Below are 24,695 nucleotides of genomic sequence, written 5' to 3'. Positions count from 1 at the left end.
GCACCTGTATGTGATCACTGATTACCCCCGCCCCACACTGTCCTCATTGTACACTCCTCCCCCTGCACAGCACAGCTTCCCTGCAGCCTCTGCACCTGTATGTGATCACTGATTACCTCCTCCCCACACTGTCCTCATTGTACACTCCTCCCCCTGCACAGCACAGCTTCCCTGCAGCCTCTGCACCTGTATGTGATCACTGATTACCCCCGCCCCACACTGCCCTCATTGTGCACTCCTCTCCCTGCACAGCACAGCTTCCCTGCAGCCTCTGCACCTGTATGTGATCACTGATTACCCCCGCCCCACACTGCCCTCATTGTACACTCCTCTCCCTGCACAGCACAGCTTCCCTGCAGCCTCTGCACCTGTATGTGATCACTGATTACCCCCGCCCCACACTGTCCTCATTGTACACTCCTCCCCCTGCACAGCACAGCTTCCCTGCAGCCTCTGCACCTGTATGTGATCACTGATTACTCCCCGCCCCACACTGTCCTCATTGTGCACTCCTCTCCCTGCACAGCACAGCTTCCCTGCAGCCTCTGCACCTGTATGTGATCACTGATTACCCCCCGCCCCACACTGTCCTCATTGTGTACTCCTCCCCCTGCACAGCACAGCTTCCCTGCAGCCTCTGCACCTGTATGTGATCACTGATTACCCCCCGCCCCACACTGCCCTCATTGTACACTCCTCCCCTGCACAGCTTCCCTGCAGCCTCTGCACCTGCATGTGATCACTGATTACCCCCTCCCCACACTGTCCTCATTGTACACTCCTCCTCCTGCACAGCACAGCTTCCCTGCAGCCTCTGCACCTGTATGTGATCACTGATTACCCCTGCCCCACACTGTCCTCATTGTACACTCCTCTCCCCTGCACAGCACAGCTTCCCTGCAGCCTCTGCACCTGTATGTGATCACTGATTACCACCCGCCCCACACTGCCTTCATTGTACACTCCTCCCCCTGCACAGCACAGCTTCCCTGCAGCCTCTGCACCTGCATGTGATCACTGATTACCCCCGCCCCACACTATCCTCATTGTGCACTCCTCCCACTGCACAGCCCAGCTTCCCTGCAGCCTCTGCACCTGTATGTGATCACTGATTACCCCCCGCCCCACACTGTCCTCATTGTGCACTCCTCCCACTGCACAGCCCAGCTTCCCTGCAGCCTCTGCACCTGTATGTGATCACTGATTACCCCAGCCCCACACTGTCCTTATTGTACACTCCTCCCCCTGCACAGCACAGCTCCCCTGCAGCCTCTGCACCTGTATGTGATCACTGATTACCCCAGCCCCACACTGTCCTCATTGTACACTCCTCCCCCTGCACAGCACAGCTTCCCTGCAGCCTCTGCACCTGTATGTGATCACTGATCACCCCCCGCCCCACACTGCCCTCATTGTACACTCCTCCCCTGCACAGCTTCCCTGCAGCCTCTGCACCTGTATGTGATCACTGATCACCCCCCGCCCCACACTGCCCTCATTGTACACTCCTCCCCTGCACAGCTTCCCTGCAGCCTCTGCACCTGCATGTGATCACTGATTACCCCCTCCCCACACTGTCCTCATTGTACACTCCTCCTCCTGCACAGCACAGCTTCCCTGCAGCCTCTGCACCTGTATGTGATCACGGATTACCCCCGCCCCACACTGTCCTCATTGTACACTCCTCCCCCTGCACAGCACAGCTTCCCTGCAGCCTCTGCACCTGTATGTGATCACTGATTACCCCAGCCCCACACTGCCCTCATTGTGCACTCCTCCCCCTGCACAGCACAGCTTCCCTGCAGCCTCTGCACCTGTATGTGATCACTGATTACCCCCCGCCCCACACTGTCCTCATTGTGCACTCCTCCCCCTGCACAGCACAGCTTCCCTGCAGACTCTGCACCTGTATGTGATCACTGATTACCCCGACCCTCACTATCCTCATTGTGCACTCCTCCCCCCTGCACAGCACAGCTTCCCTGCAGCCTCTGCACCTGTATGTGATCACTGATTACCCCCGCCCCACACTGTCTTCATTGTGCACTCCTCTCCCTGCACAGCACAGCTTCCCTGCAGCCTCTGCACCTGTATGTGATCACTGATTACCCCCCGCCCCACACTGTCCTCCTTGTACACTCCTCTCCCTGCACAGCACAGCTTCCCTGCAGCCTCTGCACCTGTATGTGATCACTGATTACCCCCGCCCCACACTGTCTTCATTGTGCACTCCTCTCCCTGCACAGCACAGCTTCCCTGCAGCCTCTGCACCTGTATGTGATCACTGATTACCCCCCGCCCCACACTGTCCTCCTTGTACACTCCTCCCCCTGCACAGCACAGCTTCCCTGCAGCCTCTGCACCTGTATGTGATCACTGATTACCCCCACCCCACACTGCCCTCATTGTACACTCCTCCCCCTGCACAGCACAGCTTCCCTGCAGCCTCTGCACCTGTATGTGATCACTGATTACCCCCCGCCCCACACTGTCCTCATTGTACATTCCTCTCCCTGCACAGCACAGCTTCCCTGCAGCCTCTGCACCTGTATGTGATCACTGATTACCCCCGCCCTACACTACCCTCATTGTGCACTCCTCTCCCTGCACAGCACAGCTTCCCTGCAGCCTCTGCACCTGTATGTGATCACTGATTACCCCCGCCCTACACTACCCTCATTGTGCACTCCTCTCCCTGCACAGCACAGCTTCCCTGCAGCCTCTGCACCTGTATGTGATCACTGATTACCCCAGCCCCACACTGTCCTCATTGTACACTCCTCCCCCCTGCACAGCACAGCTTCCCTGCAGCCTCTGCACCTGTATGTGATCACTGATTACCCCCCGCCCCACACTGTCCTCATTGTACATTCCTCTCCCTGCACAGCACAGCTTCCCTGCAGCCTCTGCACCTGTATGTGATCACTGATTACCCCCCGCCCCACACTGTCTTCATTGTGCACTCCTCTCCCTGCACAGCACAGCTTCCCTGCAGCCTCTGCACCTGTATGTGATCACTGATTACCCCCGCCCCACACTGTCCTCATTGTGCACTCCTCCCCCCTGCACAGCACAGCTTCCCTGCAGCCTCTGCACCTGTATGTGATCACTGATTACCCCCGCCCCACACTGTCCTCATTGTACACTCCTCCCCCTGCACAGCTTCCCTGCAGCCTCTGCACCTGTATGTGATCACTGATTACCCCCCGCCCCACACTGCCCTCATTGTACACTCCTCTCCCTGCACAGCACAGCTTCCCTGCAGCCTCTGCACCTGTATGTGATCACTGATTACCCCCCGCCCCACACTGTCCACATTGTACACTCCTCCCCCCTGCACAGCACAGCTTCCCTGCAGCCTCTGCACCTGTATGTAATCACTGATTACCCCCCGCCCCACACTGTCCTCATTGTACACTCCTCCCCCTGCACAGCACAGCTTCCCTGCAGCCTCTGCACCTGTATGTGATCACTGATTACCCCCGCCCCACACTTTCCTCATTGTACACTCCTCCCCCCTGCACAGCACAGCTTCCCTGCAGCCTCTGCACCTGTATGTGATCACTGATTACCCTCGCCACACACTGTCCTCATTGTACACTCCTCCCCCTGCACAGCACAGCTTCCCTGCAGCCTCTGCACCTGTATGTGATCACTGATTACCCCTGCCCCACACTGTCCTCATTGTACACTCCTCCCCCTGCACAGCACAGCTTCCCTGCAGCCTCTGCACCTGTATGTGATCACTGATTACCCCCCGCCCCACACTGTCCTCATTGTGCACTCCTCCCCCTGCACAGCACAGCTTCCCTGCAGCCTCTGCACCTGTATGTGATCACTGATTACCCCCGCCCCACACTGTCCTCATTGTACACTCCTCTCCCTGCACAGCACAGCTTCCCTGCAGCCTCTGCACCTGTATGTGATCACTGATTACCCCCGCCCCACACTGTCCTCATTGTGCACTCCTCCCCCTGCACAGCACAGCTTCCCTGCAGCCTCTGCACCTGTATGTGATCACTGATTACCCCCGCCCCACACTGTCCTCATTGTACACTCCTCTCCCCTGCACAGCACAGCTTCCCTGCAGCCTCTGCACCTGTATGTGATCACTGATTACCCCCGCCCCACACTGTCCTCATTGTACACTCCTCTCCCTGCACAGCACAGCTTCCCTGCAGACTCTGCACCTGTATGTGATCACTGATTACCCCCCGCCCCACACTGTCCTCATTGTACACTCCTCCCCCTGCACAGCTTCCCTGCAGCCTCTGCACCTGTATGTGATCACTGATTACCCCCGCCCCACACTGTCCTCATTGTACACTCCTCTCCCTGCACAGCACAGCTTCCCTGCACCCTCTGCACCTGTATGTGATCACTGATTACCACCCGCCCCACACTGCCCTCATTGTACACTCCTCCCCCTGCACAGCACAGCTTCCCTGCAGCCTCTGCACCTGTATGTGATCACTGATTACCCCCGCCCCACACTGTCCTCATTGTAAACTCCTCCCCCTGCACAGCACAGCTTCCCTGCAGCCTCTGCACCTGTATGTGATCACTGATTACCCCCGCCCCACACTGTCCTCATTGTACACTCCTCCCCCCCTGCACAGCTTCCCTGCAGCCTCTGCACCTGTATGTGATCACTGATTACCCCCCGCCCCACACTGTCCTCATTGTACACTCCTCCCCCTGCACAGCACAGCTTCCCTGCAGGCTCTGCACCTGTATGTGATCACTGATTACCCCCCGCCCCACACTGCCCTCATTGTACACTCCTCCCCCCCTGCACAGCACAGCTTCCCTGCACCCTCTGCACCTGTATGTGATCACTGATTACCACCCGCCCCACACTGTCCTCATTGTACACTCCTCCCCCCCTGCACAGCTTCCCTGCAGCCTCTGCACCTGTATATGATCACTGATTACCCCCCGCCCTACACTGTCCTCATTGTACACTCCTCTCCCTGCACAGCACAGCTTCCCTGCAGCCTCTGCACCTGTATGTGATCACTGATTACCCCCCGCCCTACACTGTCCTCATTGTGCACTCCTCCCCCTGCACAGCACAGCTTCCCTGCAGCCTCTGCACCTGCATGTGATCACTGATTACACCCCGCCCCACACTGCCCTCATTGTACACTCCTCCCCCTGCACAGCACAGCTTCCCTGCAGCCTCTGCACCTGTATGTGATCACTGATTACCCCCGCCCCACACTGTCCTCATTGTACACTCCTCTCCCTGCACAGCACAGCTTCCCTGCAGCCTCTGCACCTGTATGTGATCACTGATTACCCCCCGCCCCACACTGTCCTCATTGTACACTCCTCCTCCTGCACAGCACAGCTTCCCTGCAGCCTCTGCACCTGTATGTGATCACTGGTTACCCCCGCCCCACACTGTCCTCATTGTGCACTCCTCTCCCTGCACAGCACAGCTTCCCTGCAGCCTCTGCACCTGTATGTGATCACTGATTACCCCCGCCCCATACTGTCCTCATTGTGCACTCCTCCCCCTGCACAGCTTCCCTGCAGCCTCTGCACCTGTATGTGATCACTGATTACCCCCGCCCCATACTGTCCTCATTGTGCACTCCTCCCCCTGCACAGCACAGCTTCCCTGCAGCCTCTGCACCTGTATGTGATCACTGATTACCCCCGCCCCACACTGTCCTCATTGTACACTCCTCCCCCTGCACAGCACAGCTTCCCTGCAGCCTCTGCACCTGTATGTGATCACTGATTACCCCCCGCCCCACACTGTCCTCATTGTACACTCCTCTCCCCTGCACAGCACAGCTTCCCTGCAGCCTCTGCACCTGTATGTGATCACTGATTACCCCCGCCACACACTGTACTCATTGTGCACTCCTCCCCCTGCACAGCACAGCTTCCCTGCTGCCTCTGCACCTGTATGTGATCACTGATTACCCCGCCCCACACTGTCCTCATTGTACACTCCTCCCCCTGCACAGCACAGCTTCCCTGCAGCCTCTGCACCTGTATGTGATCACTGATTACCCCCGCCCCATACTGTCCTCATTGTACACTCCTCCCCCTGCACAGCACAGCTTCCCTGCAGCCTCTGCACCTGTATGTGATCACTGATTACCCCCCGCCCCACACTGTCCTCATTGTGCACTCCTCTCCCTGCACAGCACAGCTTCCCTGCAGCCTCTGCACCTGTATGTGATCACTGATTACCCCCCGCCCCACACTGTCCTCATTGTACACTCCTCCTCCTGCACAGCACAGCTTCCCTGCAGCCTCTGCACCTGTATGTGATCACTGATTACCCCCCGCCCCACACTGTCCTCATTGTGCACTCCTCTCCCTGCACAGCACAGCTTCCCTGCAGCCTCTGCACCTGTATGTGATCACTGATTACCCCAGCCCCACACTGTCCTCATTGTGCACTCCTCCCCCTGCACAGCACAGCTTCCCTGCAGCCTCTGCACCTGTATGTGATCACTGATTACCCCCGCCCCACACTGTCCTCATTGTGCACTCCTCTCCCTGCACAGCACAGCTTCCCTGCAGCCTCTGCACCTGTATGTGATCACTGATTACCCCCCGCCCCACACTGTCCTCATTGTACACTCCTCCTCCTGCACAGCACAGCTTCCCTGCAGCCTCTGCACCTGTATGTGATCACTGATTACCCCCCGCCCCACACTGCCCTCATTGTACACTCCTCCCCCTGCACAGCACAGCTTCCCTTCAGCCTCTGCACCTGTATGTGATCACTGATTACCGCCGCCCCACACTGTCCTCATTGTGCACTCCTCCCCCTCCACAGCACAGCTTCCCTGCAGCCTCTGCACCTGTATGTGATCACTGATTACCCCCGCCCCACACTGCCCTCATTGTGCACACCTCCCCCTGCACAGCTTCCCTGCAGCCTCTGCACCTGTATGTGATCACTGATTACCCCCCGCCCCACACTGTCCTCATTGTACACTCCTCTCCCTGCACAGCACAGCTTCCCTGCAGCCTCTGCACCTGTATGTAATCACTGATTACCCCCCGCCCCACACTGTCCTCATTGTACACTCCTCTCCCTGCACAGCACAGCTTCCCTGCAGCCTCTGCACCTGTATGTGATCACTGATTACCCCCCGCCCCACACTGTCCTCATTGTGCACTCCTCCCCCCTGCACAGCACAGCTTCCCTGCAGCCTCTGCACCTGTATGTGATCACTGATTACCCCCGCCCCACACTGTCCTCATTGTGCACTCCTCCCCCTGCACAGCACAGCTTCCCTGCAGCCTCTGCACCTGTATGTGATCACTGATTACCCCCAGCCCCACACTGCCCTCATTGTGCACTCCTCCCCCTGCACAGCACAGCTTCCCTGCAGCCTCTGCACCTGTATGTGATCACTGATTACCGCCGCCCCACACTGTCCTCATTGTGCACTCCTCCCCCTCCACAGCACAGCTTCCCTGCAGCCTCTGCACCTGTATGTGATCACTGATTACCCCCGCCCCACACTGCTTTCATTGTACACTCCTCCCCCCCTGCACAGCTTCCCTGCAGCCTCTGCACCTGTATGTGATCACTGATTACCCCCGCCCCACATTGTCCTCATTGTACACTCCTCCCCTGCACAGCACAGCTTCCCTGCAGCCTCTGCACCTGTATGTGATCACTGATTACCCCCGCCCCACACTGTCCTCATTGTGCACTCCTCCCCCTGCACAGCACAGCTTCCCTGCAGCCTCTGCACCTGTATGTGATCACTGATTACCCCCCGCCCCACACTGCCCTCATTGTACACTCCTCCCCTGCACAGCACAGCTTCCCTGCAGCCTCTGCACCTGTATGTGATCACTGATTACCCCCGCCCCACACTGTCCTCATTGTACACTCCTCCCCCTGCACAGCACAGCATCCCTGCAGCCTCTGCACCTGTATGTGATCACTGATTACCCCCCGCCCCACACTGTTCTCATTGTACACTCCTCCCCCTGCACAGCACAGCTTCCCTGCATCCTCTGCACCTGTATGTAATCACTGATTACCTGCCGCCGCACACTGTCCTCATTGTACACTCCTCCCCCTGCACAGCACAGCTTCCCTGCAGCCTCTGCACCTGTATGTAATCACTGGTTACCCCCCGCCCCACACTGTCCTCATTGTACACTCCTCCCCCTGCACAGCACGGCTTCCCTGCAGCCTCTGCACCTGTATGTGATCACTGATTACCCCCCGCCCCACACTGTCCTCATTGTACACTCCCCCCCTGCACAGCACAGCTTCCCTGCAGCCTCTGCACCTGTATGTGATCACTGATTACCCCTGCCCCACACTGTCCTCATTGTGCACTCCTCCCCCCTGCACAGCACAGCTTCCCTGCAGCCTCTGCACCTGTATGTGATCACTGATTACCCCCCGCCCCACACTGTCCTCATTGTGCACTCCTCCCCCCTGCACAGCACAGCTTCCCTGCAGCCTCTGCACCTGTATGTGATCACTGATTACCCCTCCCCACACTGTCCTCATTGTGCACTCCTCTCCCTGCACAGCACAGCTTCCCTGCAGCCTCTGCACCTGTATGTGATCACTGATTACCCCCGCCCCACACTGTCCACATTGTACACTCCTCCCCCCTGCACAGCACAGCTTCCCTGCAGCCTCTGCACCTGTATGTAATCACTGATTACCCCAGCCCCACACTGTCCTCATTGTGCACTCCTCTCCCTGCACATCACAGCTTCCCTGCATCCTCTGCACCTGTATGTAATCACTGATTACCCCAGCCCCACACTGTCCTCATTGTGCACTCCTCTCCCTGCACATCACAGCTTCCCTGCAGCCTCTGCACCTGTATGTGATCACTGATTACCCCCCGCCCCACACTGTCCTCATTGTACACTCCTCCCCCTGCACAGCACAGCCTTCCTGCAGCCTCTGCACCTGTATGTGATCACTGATTACCCCCAGCCCCACACTGTCCTCATTGTACACTCCTCCCCCTGCACAGCTTCCCTGCAGCCTCTGCACCTGTATGTAATCACTGATTACCCCCCGCCCCACACTGCCCTCATTGTACACTCCTCCCCCTGCACAGCACAGCTTCCCTGCAGCCTCTGCACCTGTATGTGATCACTGATTACCCCGCCCTACACTGCCCTCATTGTACACTCCTCCCCCTGCACAGCACAGCTTCCCTGCAGCCTCTGCACCTGTATGTGATCACTGATTACCCCCGCCCCACACTGTCCTCATTGTGCACTCCTCCCCCCTGCACAGCACAGCTTCCCTGCAGCCTCTGCACCTGTATGTGATCACTGATTACCCCCGCCCCACACTGTCCACATTGTACACTCCTCCCCCCTGCACAGCACAGCTTCCCTGCAGCCTCTGCACCTGTATGTAATCACTGATTACCCCCCGCCCCACACTGTCCTCATTGTGCACTCCTCCCCCTGCACAGCACAGCTTCCCTGCAGCCTCTGCACCTGTATGTGATCACTGATTACCCCCCGCCCCACACTGTCCTCATTGTGCACTCCTCTCCCCTGCACAGCACAGCTTCCCTGCAGCCTCTGCACCTGTATGTGATCACTGATTACCCCCGCCCCACACTGTCCACATTGTACACTCCTCCCCCCTGCACAGCACAGCTTCCCTGCAGCCTCTGCACCTGTATGTAATCACTGATTACCCCCCGCCCCACACTGCCCTCATTGTACACTCCTCCCCCTGCACAGCACAGCTTCCCTGCAGCCTCTGCACCTGTATGTGATCACTGATTACCCCCCGCCCCACACTGTCCTCATTGTGCACTCCTCTCCCTGCACAGCACAGCTTCCCTGCAGCCTCTGCACCTGTATGTGATCACTGATTACCCCCCGCCCCACACTGCCCTCATTGTACACTCCTCCCCCCTGCTCAGCACAGCTTCCCTGCAGCCTCTGCACCTGTATGTGATCACTGATTACCCCCCGCCCTACACTGTCCTCATTGTATACTCCTCTCCCTGCACAGCACAGCTTCCCTGCAGCCTCTGCACCTGTATGTGATCACTGATTACCCCTCCCCACACTGTCCTCATTGTGCACTCCTCCCCCTGCACAGCACAGCTTCCCTGCAGACTCTGCACCTGTATGTGATCACTGATTACCCCCCGCCCCACACTGCCCTCATTGTGCACTCCTCCCCCTGCACAGCACAGCTTCCCTGCAGCCTCTGCACCTGTATGTGATCACTGATTACCCCCGCCCCACACTGTCCTCATTGTACACTCCTCCCCCTGCACAGCACAGCTTCCCTGCAGCCTCTGCACCTGTATGTGATCACTGATTACCCCCGCCCCATACTGTCCTCATTGTGCACTCCTCCCCCTGCACAGCACAGCTTCCCTGCAGCCTCTGCACCTGTATGTGATCACTGATTACCCCCGCCCCACACTATCCTCATTGTGCACTCCTCCCCCTGCACAGCACAGCTTCCCTGCAGCCTCTGCACCTGTATGTGATCACTGATTACCCCCGCCCCATACTGTCCTCATTGTGCACTCCTCCCCCTGCACAGCACAGCTTCCCTGCAGCCTCTGCACCTGTATGTGATCACTGATTACCCCCCGCCCCACACTGTCCTCATTGTACACTCCTCCCCCTGCACAGCACAGCTTCCCTGCAGCCTCTGCACCTGTATGTGATCACTGATTACCCCCCCGCCCACACTGTCCTCATTGTACACTCCTCCCCCCTGCACAGCACAGCTTCCCTGCAGCCTCTGCACCTGTATGTGATCACTGATTACCCCCCGCCCCACACTGCCCTCATTGTACACTCCTCCCCCTGCACAGCACAGCTTCCCTGCAGCCTCTGCACCTGTATGTGATCACTGATTACCCCCGCCCCACACTGTCCTTATTGTACACTCCTCCCCCTGCACAGCTTCCCTGCAGCCTCTGCACCTGTATGTGATCACTGATTACCTGTGCACAGCTGATGGCGGAGTCAGTGCCACACTGTGTGCAGCTCTCTTTCCCTGTCCCCCAGCACAGACTACTCACCCGGTTCATCTTGATGAAGACACATGGCGTTCCGTTGGGATAACCGTAAGTGGGGTCATTAATTCCAGAACATTCTCCCAAGACATCTCGTACAAAGCGACAGGCCTGCTTGGTGGGACTTCCTGTGTCATCCTGCGTAAAGTACTGTCCAGGGGTGCAGTTTGTTCCTCTCTCCTCCTGAACAGTCTGGTTATAATCTGCAGGGAAGAGAGAAAACAATCATTGCAGCCAGACATTGAAATAGAGGAGAGAGCTAATTACATACGTAGGGGACACACAACCAATTTTGATTGGCCAATCACTGCTTGATTTCACCACCTCCATGTAGTATGAGTGCCTTCTGACTGTGGAAGCTATGGACAGATTGTGCAGGTTAGCTCTCATATGACTCAGAAGTGGTAACATTGGCTAATTGAAATAGAGTGTGTGTACCAGGATTTAAGAGTATAAAGGGATATTGAGGGTGTATCAGATGAGACTGATACACATAACAGACAAGGCAAATATGGCGACATATCAGAGGATGTTGTTGCTGAGGAGACATGTTCAATAGTACTTGTTGATTACAGGTAAGTAGAAATAACATTGGTGAGGCAGGGCTGGGGTGTTGGATGGTCTTAGTGAGATGCTATGTGGACAGGAGGTTGGAGATGGCAGCTATGAGTAGATGGTGCTGGTGAGGCAGTGTTGGGGTGTTGGATGGTCCTAGGGAGATGGTAGGTGGAGAGGAGGTTGGAGATGGCAGCTATGAGGGGATGGTGCTGGTGAGGCAGAGCTGGGGTGTTGGATGGTCCTAGTGAGATGCTAGGTGGTGAGGAGGTTGGAGATGACAGCTATGAGTGGATTGTATTGGTGAGGCAGTACTGGGGTGTTGGATGGTACTAGGGAGATAGTAGGTGGAGAGGAGGTTGGAGATGGCACCTATGAGTGGATGGTGCTGGTGAGGCAGTGCTGGATGTTGGATGGTCCCAGTGAGAGGCTAGGTGGAAAGGAGGTTGGAGATGGCACCTATGAGTGGATGGTGCTGGTGAGGCAGTGCTGGATGTTGGATGGTCCTAGTGAGAGGCTAAGTGGTGAGGAGGTTGGAGATGGCAGCTATGAGTAGATTGTATTGGTGAGGCAGTGCTGGGGTGTTGGATGGTACTAGGGAGATGGTAGGTGGTGAGGAGGTTGGAGATGGCAGCTATGAGTAGATTGTATTGGTGAGGCAGTGCTGGGGTGTTGGATGGTCCCAGTGAGAGGCTAGGTGATGAGGAGGTTGGAGATGACAGCTATGAGTGGATGGTGCTGGTGAGGCAGTGCTGGGGTGTTGGATGGTCCTAGTGAGAGGCTAGGTGGTGAGGAGGTTGGAGATGGCAGCTATGAGTGGATGGTGCTGGTGAGGCAGTGTTGGGGTGTTGGATGGTCCTAGTGAGAGGCTAGGTGGTCAGTAGATTGGAGATGGCAGCTATGAGTGGATGGTGCTGGTGAGGCAGTGCTGGATGTTGGATGGTCCCAGTGAGAGGCTAGGTGGAGAGGAGGTTGGAGATGGCACCTATGAGTGGATGGTGCTGGTGAGGCAGTGCTGGATGTTGGATGGTCCTAGTGAGAGGCTAGGTGGTGAGGAGGTTGGAGATGACAGCTATGAGTAGATTGTATTGGTGAGGCAGTGCTGGGGTGTTGGATGGTACTAGGGAGATGATAGGTGGAGAGGAGGTTGGAGATGGCACCTATGAGTGGATGGTGCTGGTGAGGCAGTGCTGGATGTTGGATGGTCCTAGTGAAAGGCTAAGTGGTGAGGAGGTTGGAGATGGCAGCTATGAGTAGATTGTATTGGTGAGGCAGTGCTGGGGTGTTGGATGGTACTAGGGAGATGGTAGGTGGTGAGGAGGTTGGAGATGGCAGCTATGAGTAGATTGTATTGGTGAGGCAGTGCTGGGGTGTTGGATGGTCCCAGTGAGAGGCTAGGTGGAGAGGAGGTTGGAGATGGCACCTATGAGTGGATGGTGCTGGTGAGGCAGTGCTGGATGTTGGATGGTCCTAGTGAGAGGCTAGGTGGTGAGGAGGTTGGAGATGACAGCTATGAGTAGATTGTATTGGTGAGGCAGTACTGGGGTGTTGGATGGTACTAGGGAGATAGTAGGTGGAGAGGAGGTTGGAGATGGCACCTATGAGTGGATGGTGCTGGTGAGGCAGTGCTGGATGTTGGATGGTCCCAGTGAGAGGCTAGGTGGAAAGGAGGTTGGAGATGGCACCTATGAGTGGATGGTGCTGGTGAGGCAGTGCTGGATGTTGGATGGTCCTAGTGAGAGGCTAAGTGGTGAGGAGGTTGGAGATGGCAGCTATGAGTAGATTGTATTGGTGAGGCAGTGCTGGGGTGTTGGATGGTACTAGGGAGATGGTAGGTGGTGAGGAGGTTGGAGATGGCAGCTATGAGTAGATTGTATTGGTGAGGCAGTGCTGGGGTGTTGGATGGTCCCAGCGAGAGGCTAGGTGGTGAGGAGGTTGGAGATGACAGCTATGAGTGGATGGTGCTGGTGAGGCAGTGCTGGGGTGTTGGATGGTCCTAGTGAGAGGCTAGGTGGTGAGGAGGTTGGAGATGGCAGCTATGAGTAGATGGTGCTGGTGAGGCAGTGTTGGGGTGTTGGATGGTCCTAGTGAGAGGCTAGGTGGTGAGGAGGTTGGAGATGACAGCTATGAGTAGATGGTGCTGGTGAGGCAGTGTTGGGGTGTTGGATGGTCCCAGTGAGAGGCTAGGTGGTGAGGAGGTTGGAGATGGCAGCTATGAGTGGATGGTGCTGGTGAGGCAGTGCTGGATGTTGGATGGTCCTAGTGAGAGGCTAGGTGGTGAGGAGGTTGGAGATGACAGCTATGAGTGGATGGTGCTGGTGAGGCAGTGCTGGATGTTGGATGGTCCCAGTGAGAGGCTAGGTGGTGAGGAGGTTGGAGATGGCAGCTATGAGTGGATGGTGCTGGTGAGGCAGTGCTGGGGTGTTGGATGGTCCCAGTGAGAGGCTAGGTGGTGAGGAGGTTGGAGATGACAGCTATGAGTGGATGGTGCTGGTGAGGCAGTGCTGGATGTTGGATGGTCCCAGTGAGAGGCTAGGTGGTGAGGAGGTTGGAGATGGCAGCTATGAGTGGATGGTGCTGGTGAGGCAGTGCTGGGGTGTTGGATGGTCCCAGTGAGAGGCTAGGTGGTGAGGAGGTTGGAGATGACAGCTATGAGTGGATGGTGCTGGTGAGGCAGTGCTGGATGTTGGATGGTCCCAGTGAGAGGCTAGGTGGTGAGGAGGTTGGAGATGGCAGCTATGAGTGGATGGTGCTGGTGAGGCAGTGCTGGGGTGTTGGATGGTCCCAGTGAGAGGCTAGGCGGAGAGGAGGTTGGAGATGACAGCTATGAGTGGATGGTGCTGGTGAGGCAGTGCTGGATGTTGGATGGTCCCAGTAAGAGGCTAGGTGGTGAGGAGGTTGGAGATGGCAGCTATGAGTGGATGGTGCTGGTGAGGCAGTGCTGGATGTTGGATGGTCCTAGTGAGAGGTTATGTGGACAGTAGATTGGAGATGGCAGCTATGAGTAGATTGTATTGGTGAGGCAGTGCTGGGGGGTTGGATGGTACTAGGGAGATGGTAGGTGGAGAGGAGGTTGGCGATAGCAGCTATGAGTGGATGGTGCTGGTGAGGCAGTGCTGGGGGGTTGGATGGTCCTAGTGAGAGGCTATGTTGAGAGAAGGTTGGAGATGGCAGCTATGAGTAGATGGTGCTGGTGAGGCAGTGTTGGGGTGTTGGATGGTCCTAGTGAGAGGCTAGGTGGAGAGGAGGTTGGAGATGGCAGCTATGAGTGGTGTTGGTGAGTCAGTGCTGGTTGTTGGATGGTCCTAGTGAGAGGCTATGTTGAGAGAAGAGGAGAGGAGGTTGGAGATGGCAGCTATGAGTGGATGGTGCTGGTGAGGCAGTGTTGGGGTGTTGGATGGTCCTAGTGAGAGGCTAGGTGGTCAGTAGATTGGAGATGGCATCTATGAGTGGATGGTGCTGGTGAGGCAGTGCTGGGGTGTTGGATGGTCCTAGTGAGATGCTAGGTGGAGAGGAGGTTGAGATGGCAGCTATGAGTGGATGGTGCTGGTGAGGCAGTGCTGGGGTGTTGGATGGTCCTAGTGAGATGCTAGGTGGAGAGGAGTTTGGACATAGCATCTATGAGTGGATGGTGCAGGGATGTTGGATGGTCCTAGTGAGAGGCTAGGTGGAGAGGAGGTTGGAGATGGCAGCTATGAGTGGATGGTGCTGGTGAGGAAGGGCTGGGGTGGTGGATGGTCCTAGTGAGATGGTAGGTGGTGAGGAGGTTGGAGATGGCAGCTATGAGCAGGGATGCTTATCTGGATTCCGGATATCCGAGTAACGTGGATATCCAAACTTTTTTATGCATTCCGGATTGGATTCGGATTCCGGATTTTTTTTATTTACATTTTTTTCCGGATATTTGGACGCATCACACGGATATCCGCGGATATTGCAGATATCCTGATCCGAAACCGATTACACAGATAAAAATCCTCCTCCTCCGGCCTGGAATCGAACCTAGGTCAACTGCTTGGAAGGCAGCTATGCTCACCACTATACTGCCACACAGTGAATGCTTTGCTGTAGGAAAAAGTGGTATTAAACTTCTTGGAGCAGACTTACTTCCTACCTCCAAAACACACACATACATCCCCATAAAATCATTTAACAGCAACTGAGTGCACAGTCTCTGTGGTGCAATTAGTTAGCGCATTTGGCTGTTAACCGAAAGGTTGGTGGTTCAAGCCCACCCAGGGATGGCCTTGCCTTTTGTGTTCAACAGTTGTCTGAAGAGGGAGGAGGGTGGAAGTCTTTTTCACCTCCTAAAACGTTTTGGAAGCATTTTAAAGGGCACTTCTGGTTTTTCTATCCAGATATCTGAATAGGTCGGATATCCGCGGATAATGCGTCCGGATATCCGCGTGAATGTGGATATCTAAAAGGTCAGATTCGGATATCTGAACCGGATCAGGATATCTGGATATCCAAATCCGGATCAATTTGGATTTTAAAAAGTACTATCCGAGCACCCCTGGCTATGAGTGGATTGCATTAGTGAGGCAGGGCTGCAGTGTTTGATGGTCCTAGTGAGGTATTAGATTGAGAGGAGTAGGAGTGACAGATGCTGGGGTGATATATGGAGTTATCAGTGGATGGTGATGGTGGGATAGCGATGGGATGTTGGATGGTAGATGGTCCTGGTGAGATATTAGATGGAGAGCAGTAGGAGTGACAGATACTGGGTGATATTTGGAGTTATCACTGGATGGTGTTGGTGGGATAGTGATGAGATGTTGGATGGTAGATGGTCCTGGTGAGGTATTAGAGGAGTAGGAGTGACAGATACTGGGGTGATATATGGAGTTATCAGTGGATGGTGATGGTGGGATAGCGATGGGATGTTGGATGGTAGATGGTCCTGGTGAGATATTAGATGGAGTAGGAGTGACAGATACTGGGGATGATATTTGGAGTTATCAGTGGATGGTGTTGGTGGGATAGCAATGGGATGTTGGATGGTAGATGGTCCTGGTGAGATATTAGATGGAGAGCAGTAGGAGTGACAGATACTGGGTGATATTTGGAGTTATCACTGGATGGTGTTGGTGGGATAGTGATGAGATTTTGGATGGTAGATGGTCCTGGTGAGATATTAGAGCAGTAGGAGTGACAGATACTGGGGTGATATTTGGAGCTATCAGTGGATGGTGTTGGGGAGATAGTGATGGGATGTTGGATGGTAGATGGTCCTGGTGAGATATTAGATGGAGAGCAGTAGGAGTGACAGATACTGGGATGTTATTTGGAGTTATCAGTCGATGGTGATGGTGGGATAGGGATGGGATGTTGGGTGGTAGATGGTCCTGGTGAGATATTAGATGGAGAGCAGTAGGAGTGACAGATACTGGGATGATATTTGGAGTTATCACTGGATGGTGTTGGTGGGATAGTGATGGGATGTTGGGTGGTAGATGGTCCTGGTGAGATATTAGAGCAGTAGGAGTGACAGATACTGGTGTGATATTTGGAGCTATCAGTGAATAGTGTTGGTGGGATAGCGATGGGATGTTGGATGGTAGATGGTGCTGGTGAGATATTAGATGGAGAGTAGTAGGAGTGACAGATACTGGGGTGATATTTGGAGTTATCAGTGGATGGTGATGGTGGGATAGTGATGGGATGTTGGATGGTAGATGGTCCTGGTGAGATATTAGATGGAGAGCAGTAGGAGTGACAGATACTGGAGTGATATTTGGGGTTATTAGTGGATGGTGATGGTGGGGTAGTGATGGGATGTTGGATGGTAGATGGTCCTGGTGAGATATTAGAGGAGGAGTGACAGATACTGGGGTGATATTTGGAGCTATCACTGGATGGTGATGGTGGGATAGTGATGGGATGTTGGATGGCAGATGGTCCTGGTGAGATATTAGATGGAGTAGGAGTGACAGATACTGGGGTGATATTTGGAGTTATCAGTCGATGGTGATGGTGGGATAGTGATGGGATGTTGGATGGTAGATGGTCCTGGTGAGATATTAGATGGAGAGCAGTAGGAGTGACAGATACTGGGGTGATATTTGGAGCTATCAGTGGATGGTGTTGGGGAGATAGTGATGGGATGTTGGATGGTAGATGGTCCTGGTGAGATATTAGAGCAGTAGGAGTGACAGATACTGGGGTGATATTTGGAGCTATCAGATGATAGTGTTGGTGGGATAGCGATGGGATGTTGGATGGTAGATGGTCCTGGTGAGATATTAGATGGAGAGCAGTAGGAGTGACAGATACTGGGATGATATTTGGAGTTATCAGTGGATGGTGTTGGGGAGATAGTGATGGGATGTTGGATGGTAGATGGTCCTGGTGAGATATTAGATGGAGAGCAGTAGGAGTGACAGATACTGGGATGTTATTTGGAGTTATCAGTCGATGGTGATGGTGGGATAGGGATGGGATGTTGGGTGGTAGATGGTCCTGGTGAGATATTAGATGGAGAGCAGTAGGAGTGACAGATACTGGGATGATATTTGGAGTTATCACTGGATGGTGTTGGTGGGATAGTGATGGGATGTTGGGTGGTAGATGGTCCTGGTGAGATATTAGAGCAGTAGGAGTGACAGATACTGGTGTGATATTTGGAGCTATCAGTGAATAGTGTTGGTGGGATAGCGATGGGATGTTGGATGGTAGATGGTGCTGGTGAGATATTAGATGGAGAGTAGTAGGAGTGACAGATACTGGGGTGATATTTGGAGTTATCAGTGGATGGTGATGGTGGGATAGTGATGGGATGTTGGATGGTAGATGGTCCTGGTGAGATATTAGATGGAGAGCAGTAGGAGTGACAGATACTGGAGTGATATTTGGGGTGATTAGTGGATGGTGATGGTGGGGTAGTGATGGGATGTTGGATGGTAGATCGTCCTGGTGAGATATTAGAGGAGGAGTGACAGATACTGGGGTGATATTTGGAGCTATCACTGGATGGTGATGGTGGGATAGTGATGGGATGTTGGATGGCAGATGGTCCTGGTGAGATATTAGATGGAGTAGGAGTGACAGATACTGGGATGATATTTGGAGTTATCAGTGGATGGTGATGGTGGGATAGTGATGAGATGTTGGATGGTAGATGGTCCATGTGAGATATTAGAGGAGGAGTGACAGATACTGGAATGATATTTGGAGTTATCAGTGGATGGTGATGGTGGGATAGTGATGGGATGTTGGATGGTAGATGGTCCTGGTGAGGTATTAGAGGAGTAGGAGTGACAGATACTGGGTGATATTTGGAGTTATCAGTGGATGGTGTTGGGGAGATAGTGATGGGATGTTGGATGGTAAATGGTCCTGGTGAGATATTAGATGGAGAGCAGTAGGAGTGACAGATACTGGGATGTTATTTGGAGTTATCAGTCGATGGTGATGGTGGGATAGGGATGGGATGTTGGGTGGTAGATGGTCCTGGTGAGATATTAGATGGAGAGCAGTAGGAGTGACAGATACTGGGATGTTATTTGGAGTTATCAGTGGATGGTGTTGGTGGGATAGAGATGGGATGTTGGATGGTAGATGGTGCTGGTGAGATATTAGATGGAGATCAGTAGGAGTGACAGATACTGGGTGATATTTGGAGTTATCAGTGGATGGTGTTGGGGAGATAGTGATGGGATGTTGGATGTTAGATGGTCCTGGTGAGATATTAGATGGAGAGGAGTAGGAGTGACAGATACTGGGTGATATTTGGAGTTATCAGTGGATGGTGTTGGGGAGATAGTGATGGGATGTTGGATGGTAGATGGTCCTGGTGAGATATTAGAGTAGTAGGAGTGACAGATACTGGGGTGTTATTTGGAGTTATCAGTGGATGGTGTTGGTGGGATAGCGATGGGATGTTGGATGGTAGATGGTCCTGGTGAGATATTAGATGGAGAGTAGTAGGAGTGACAGATGCTGGGTGACATTTGGAGTTATCAGTGGATGGTGTTGGGGAGATAGTGATGGGATGTTGGATGGTAGATGGTCCTGGTGAGATATTAGAGCAGTAGAAATGACAGATACTGGGGTGTTATTTGGAGTTATCAGTGGATAGTGTTGGGGAGATAGTGATGAGATGTTGGATGGTAGATGGTCCAGGTGAGATATTAGATGGAGAGCAGTGGGAGTGACAGATACTGGGGTGATATTTGGAGCTATCAGTGGATAGTGTTGGTGGGATAGCGATGGGATGTTGGATGGTATATGGTCCTGGTGAGATATTAGATGGAGAGCAGTAGGAGTGACAGATACTGGGATGTTATTTAGAGTTATCAGTGGATGGTGTTGGTGGGATAGTAATGAGATGTTGGATGGTAGATGGTCCTGGTGAGATATTAGATGGAGAGGAGTAGGAGTGACAGATACTGGGATGTTATTTGGAGTTATCAGTGGATGGTGTTGGTGGGATAGTGATGAGATGTTGGATGGTAGATGGTGCTGGTGAGATATTAGATGGAGAGCAGTAGGAGTGACAGATACTGGATGACATTTGGAGTTATCACTGGATGGTGTTGGTGGGATAGTGATGAGATGTTGGATGGTAGATGGTCCTGGTGAGGTATTAGAGGAGTAGGAGTGACAGATACTGGGGTGATATATGGAGTTATCAGTGGATGGTGATGGTGGGATAGCGATGGGATGTTGGATGGTAGATGGTCCTGGTGAGATATTAGATGGAGAGGAGTAGGAGTGACAGATACTGGGATGTTATTTGGAGTTATCAGTGGATGGTGTTGGTGGGATAGTGATGAGATGTTGGATGGTAGATGGTCCTGGTGAGATATTAGATGGAGAGCAGTAGGAGTGAGAGATACTGGGATGATATTTGGAGTTATCAGTGGATGGTGTTGGTGAGATAGTGATGAGATGTTGGATGGTAGATGGTGCTGGTGAGATATTAGATGGAGAGCAGTAGGAGTGACAGATACTGGGTGATATTTGGAGTTATCACTGGATGGTGTTGGTGGGATAGTGATGAGATGTTGGATGGTAGATGGTCCTGGTGAGATATTAGAGAAGTAGGAGTGACAGATACTGGGGTGATATTTGGAGCTATCAGTGGATGGTGTTGGGGAGATAGTGATGGGATGTTGGATGGTAGATGGTCCTGGTGAGATATTAGAGCAGTAGGAGTGACAGACACTGGGGTGATATTTGGAGCTATCAGTGGATGGTGTTGGTGGGATAGTGATGAGATGTTGGATGGTAGATGGTGCTGGTGAGATATTAGATGGAGAGTAGTAGGAGTGACAGATACTGGGTGATATTTGGAGTTATCAGTGGATGGTGTTGGGGAGATAGTGATGGGATGTTGGATGGTAGATGGTCCTGGTGAGATATTAGATAAGTAGGAGTGACAGATACTGGGGTGATATTTGGAGTTATCAGTCGATGGTGATGGTGGGATAGTGATGGGATGTTGGATGGTAGATGGTCCTGGTGAGATATTAGATGGAGAGCAGTAGGAGTGACAGATACTGGGGTGATATTTGGAGCTATCAGTGGATGGTGTTGGGGAGATAGTGATGGGATGTTGGATGGTAGATGGTCCTGGTGAGATATTAGAGCAGTAGGAGTGACAGATACTGGGGTGATATTTGGAGCTATCAGTGGATAGTGTTGGTGGGATAGCGATGGGATGTTGGATGGTAGATGGTCCTGGTGAGATATTAGATGGAGAGCAGTAGGAGTGACAGTCAGATACTGGGGTGATATTTGGAGCTATCAGTGGATGGTGTTGGTGGGATAGCGATGGGATGTTGGATGGTAGATGGTCCTGGTGAGATATTAGATGGAGAGTAGTAGGAGTGACAGATACTGGGTGATATTTGGAGTTATCAGTGGATGGTGTTGGTGGGATAGTGATGGGATGTTGGATGGTAGATGGTCCTGGTGAGATATTAGATGGAGAGCAGTAGGAGTGACAGATACTGGGGTGATATTTGGAGCTATCAGTGGATGGTGTTGGGGAGATAGTGATGGGATGTTGGATGGTAGATGGTCCTGGTGAGATATTAGAGCAGTAAGAGTGACAGATACTGGGGTGATATTTGGAGCTATCAGTGGATAGTGTTGGTGGGATAGCGATGGGATGTTGGATGGTAGATGGTCCTGGTGAGATATTAGATGGAGAGCAGTAGGAGTGACAGTCAGATACTGGGGTGATATTTGGAGCTATCAGTGGATGGTGTTGGTGGGATAGCGATGGGATGTTGGATGGTAGATGGTCCTGGTGAGATATTAGATGGAGAGCAGTAGGAGTGACAGATACTGGGGTGATATTTGGAGCTATCAGTGGATGGTGTTGGGGAGATAGTGATGGGATGTTGGATGGTAGATGGTCCTGGTGAGATATTAGATGGAGAGGAGTGACAGATACTGGGTGATATTTGGAGTTATCAGTGGATGGTGATGGTGGGATAGTGATGAGATGTTGGATGGTAGATGGTCCTGGTGAGATATTAGATGGAGAGCAGTAGGAGTGACAGATACTGGGTGATATTTGGAGTTATCAGTGGATGGTGTTGGGGAGATAGTGATGGGATGTTGGATGGTAGATGGTCCTGGTGAGGTATTAGATGGAGAGCAGTAGGAGTGACAGATACTGGGTGATATTTGGAGTTATCAGTGGATGGTGTTGGTGGGATAGTGATGAGATGTTGGATGGAAGATGGTGCTGGTGAGATATTAGATGGAGAGTAGTAGGAGTGACAGATACTGGGGATGATATTTGGAGTTATCAGTGGATGGTGATGGTGGGATAGTGATGAGATGTTGGATGGTAGATGGTCCTGGTGAGATATTAGATGGAGAGTAGTAGGAGTGACAGATACTGGGGATGATATTTGGAGCTATCAGTGGATGGTGTTGGTGAGATAGTGATGAGATGTTGGATGGTAGATGGTCCTGGTGAGATATTAGATGGAGAGCAGTAGGAGTGACAGATACTGGATGATATTTGAAGCTATCAGTGGATGGTGTTGGGGAGATAGCGATGGGATGTTGGATGGTAGATGGTCCTGGTGAGATATTAGATGGAGAGGAGTAGGAGTGACAGATACTGGGTGATATTTGGAGTTATCAGTGGATGGTGTTGGGGAGATAGTTATGGGATGTTGGATGGTAGATGGTCCTGGTGAGATATTAGATGGAGAGGAGTAGGAGTGACAGATACTGGGTGATATTTGGAGTTATCAGTGGATGGTGTTGGGGAGATAGTGATGGGATGTTGGATGGTAGATGGTCCTGGTGAGATATTAGATGGAGAGGAGTAGGAGTGACAGATACTGGGGTGATATTTGGAGTTATCAGTGGATGGTGTTGGGGAGATAGTGATAAGATGTTGGATGGTAGATGGTCCTGGTGAGATATTAGATGGAGTAGGAGTGACAGATACTGGGTGATATTTGGAGTTATCAATGGATGGTGTTGGTGGGATAGTGATGGGATGGTGGATGGTAGATGGTCCTGGTGAGATATTAGATGGAGTAGGAGTGACAGATACTGGGGTGATATTTGGAGTTATCAGTGGATGGTGTTGGGGAGATAGTGATGGGATGTTGGATGGTAGATGGTCCCGGTGAGATATTAGATGGAGTAGGAGTGACAGATACTGGGGTGATATTTGGAGTTATCAGTGGATGGTGTTGGGGAGATAGTGATGGGATGTTGGATGGTAGATGGTCCCGGTGAGATATTAGATGGAGAGGAGTGACAGATACTGGGGTGATATTTGGAGTTATCAGTGGATGGTGTTGGGGAGATAGTGATGAGATGTTGGATGGTAGATGGTCCTGGTGAGGTATTAGAGTAGTAGGAGTGACAGATACTGGGATGATATTTGGGGTTATCAGTGGATGGTGTTGGTGGGATAGTGATGAGATGTTGGATGGTAGATGGTCCTGGTGAGATATTAGAGCAGTAGGAGTGACAGATACTGGGGTGATATTTGGAGCTATCAGTGGATGGTGTTGGTGGGATAGTGATGGGATGTTGGATGGTAGATGGTCCTGGTGAGATATTAGATGGAGAGCAGTAGGAGTGACAGATACTGGGGTGATATTTGGAGTTATCAGTGGATGGTGTTGGGGAGATAGCGATGGGATGTTGGATGGTAGATGGTCCTGGTGGGATATTAGATGGAGAGCAGTAGGAGTGACAGATACTGGGGTGATATTTGGAGCTATCAGTGGATGGTGTTGGGGAGATAGTGATGGGATGTTGGATGGTAGATGGTCCTGGTGAGATATTAGATGGAGAGGAGTGACAGATACTGGGTGATATTTGGAGTTATCAGTGGATGGTGATGGTGGGATAGTGATGAGATGTTGGATGGTAGATGGTCCTGGTGAGATATTAGATGGAGAGCAGTAGGAGTGACAGATACTGGGTGATATTTGGAGTTATCAGTGGATGGTGTTGGGGAGATAGTGATGGGATGTTGGATGGTAGATGGTCCTGGTGAGGTATTAGATGGAGAGGAGTAGGAGTGACAGATACTGGGTGATATTTGGAGTTATCAGTGGATGGTGATGGTGGGATAGTGATGAGATGTTGGATGGTAGATGGTCCTGGTGAGATATTAGATGGAGAGGAGTAGGAGTGACAGATACTGGGTGATATTTGGAGCTATCAGTGGATGGTGTTGGTGGGATAGTGATGGGATGGTGGATGGTAGATGGTCCTGGTGAGATATTAGATGGAGTAGGAGTGACAGATACTGGGTGATATTTGGAGTTATCAGTGGATGGTGTTGGGGAGATAGTGATGAGATGTTGGATGGTAGATGGTCCTGGTGAGATATTAGAGAAGTAGGAGTGACAGATACTGGGGTGATATATGGAGTTATCAGTGGATGGTGATGGTGGGATAGGGATGGGATGTTGGATGGTAGATGGTCCTGGTGAGATATTAGAGAAGTAGGAGTGACAGATACTGGGCGATATTTGGAGCTATCAGTGGATGGTGTTGGTGAGATAGTGATGAGATGTTGGATGGTAGATGGTCCTGGTGAGATATTAGATGGAGTAGGAGTGACAGATACTGGGGTGATATTTGGAGTTATCAGTGGATGGTGTTGGGGAGATA

The 24,695-nt window shown here is 52.7% G+C and overlaps 1 protein-coding gene across 1 annotated transcript in view; it reads right to left on the bottom strand.

Moving 5' to 3' along the window:
* The window catches only part of LOC137560812 (sodium/potassium-transporting ATPase subunit beta-2-like), a 97,505-nt gene that overhangs the window by 48,192 nt on the left and 24,618 nt on the right, over positions 1–24,695 (bottom strand). Inside the window, exon 4 of the mRNA XM_068271947.1 lies at positions 11,034–11,230. Coding sequence (XP_068128048.1) covers positions 11,034–11,230 — 197 coding nt within the window. The remainder of the gene's footprint in view (positions 1–11,033; positions 11,231–24,695) is intronic.

The sequence above is a fragment of the Hyperolius riggenbachi genome, chromosome 3 (assembly GCF_040937935.1).
Source record: "Hyperolius riggenbachi isolate aHypRig1 chromosome 3, aHypRig1.pri, whole genome shotgun sequence".
NCBI classification, from domain to species: Eukaryota; Metazoa; Chordata; class Amphibia; order Anura; family Hyperoliidae; genus Hyperolius; species Hyperolius riggenbachi.
The sequence above is the reverse complement of the archived record's forward strand: the minus strand, read 5'-3'. Positions and strand labels throughout refer to the sequence as shown.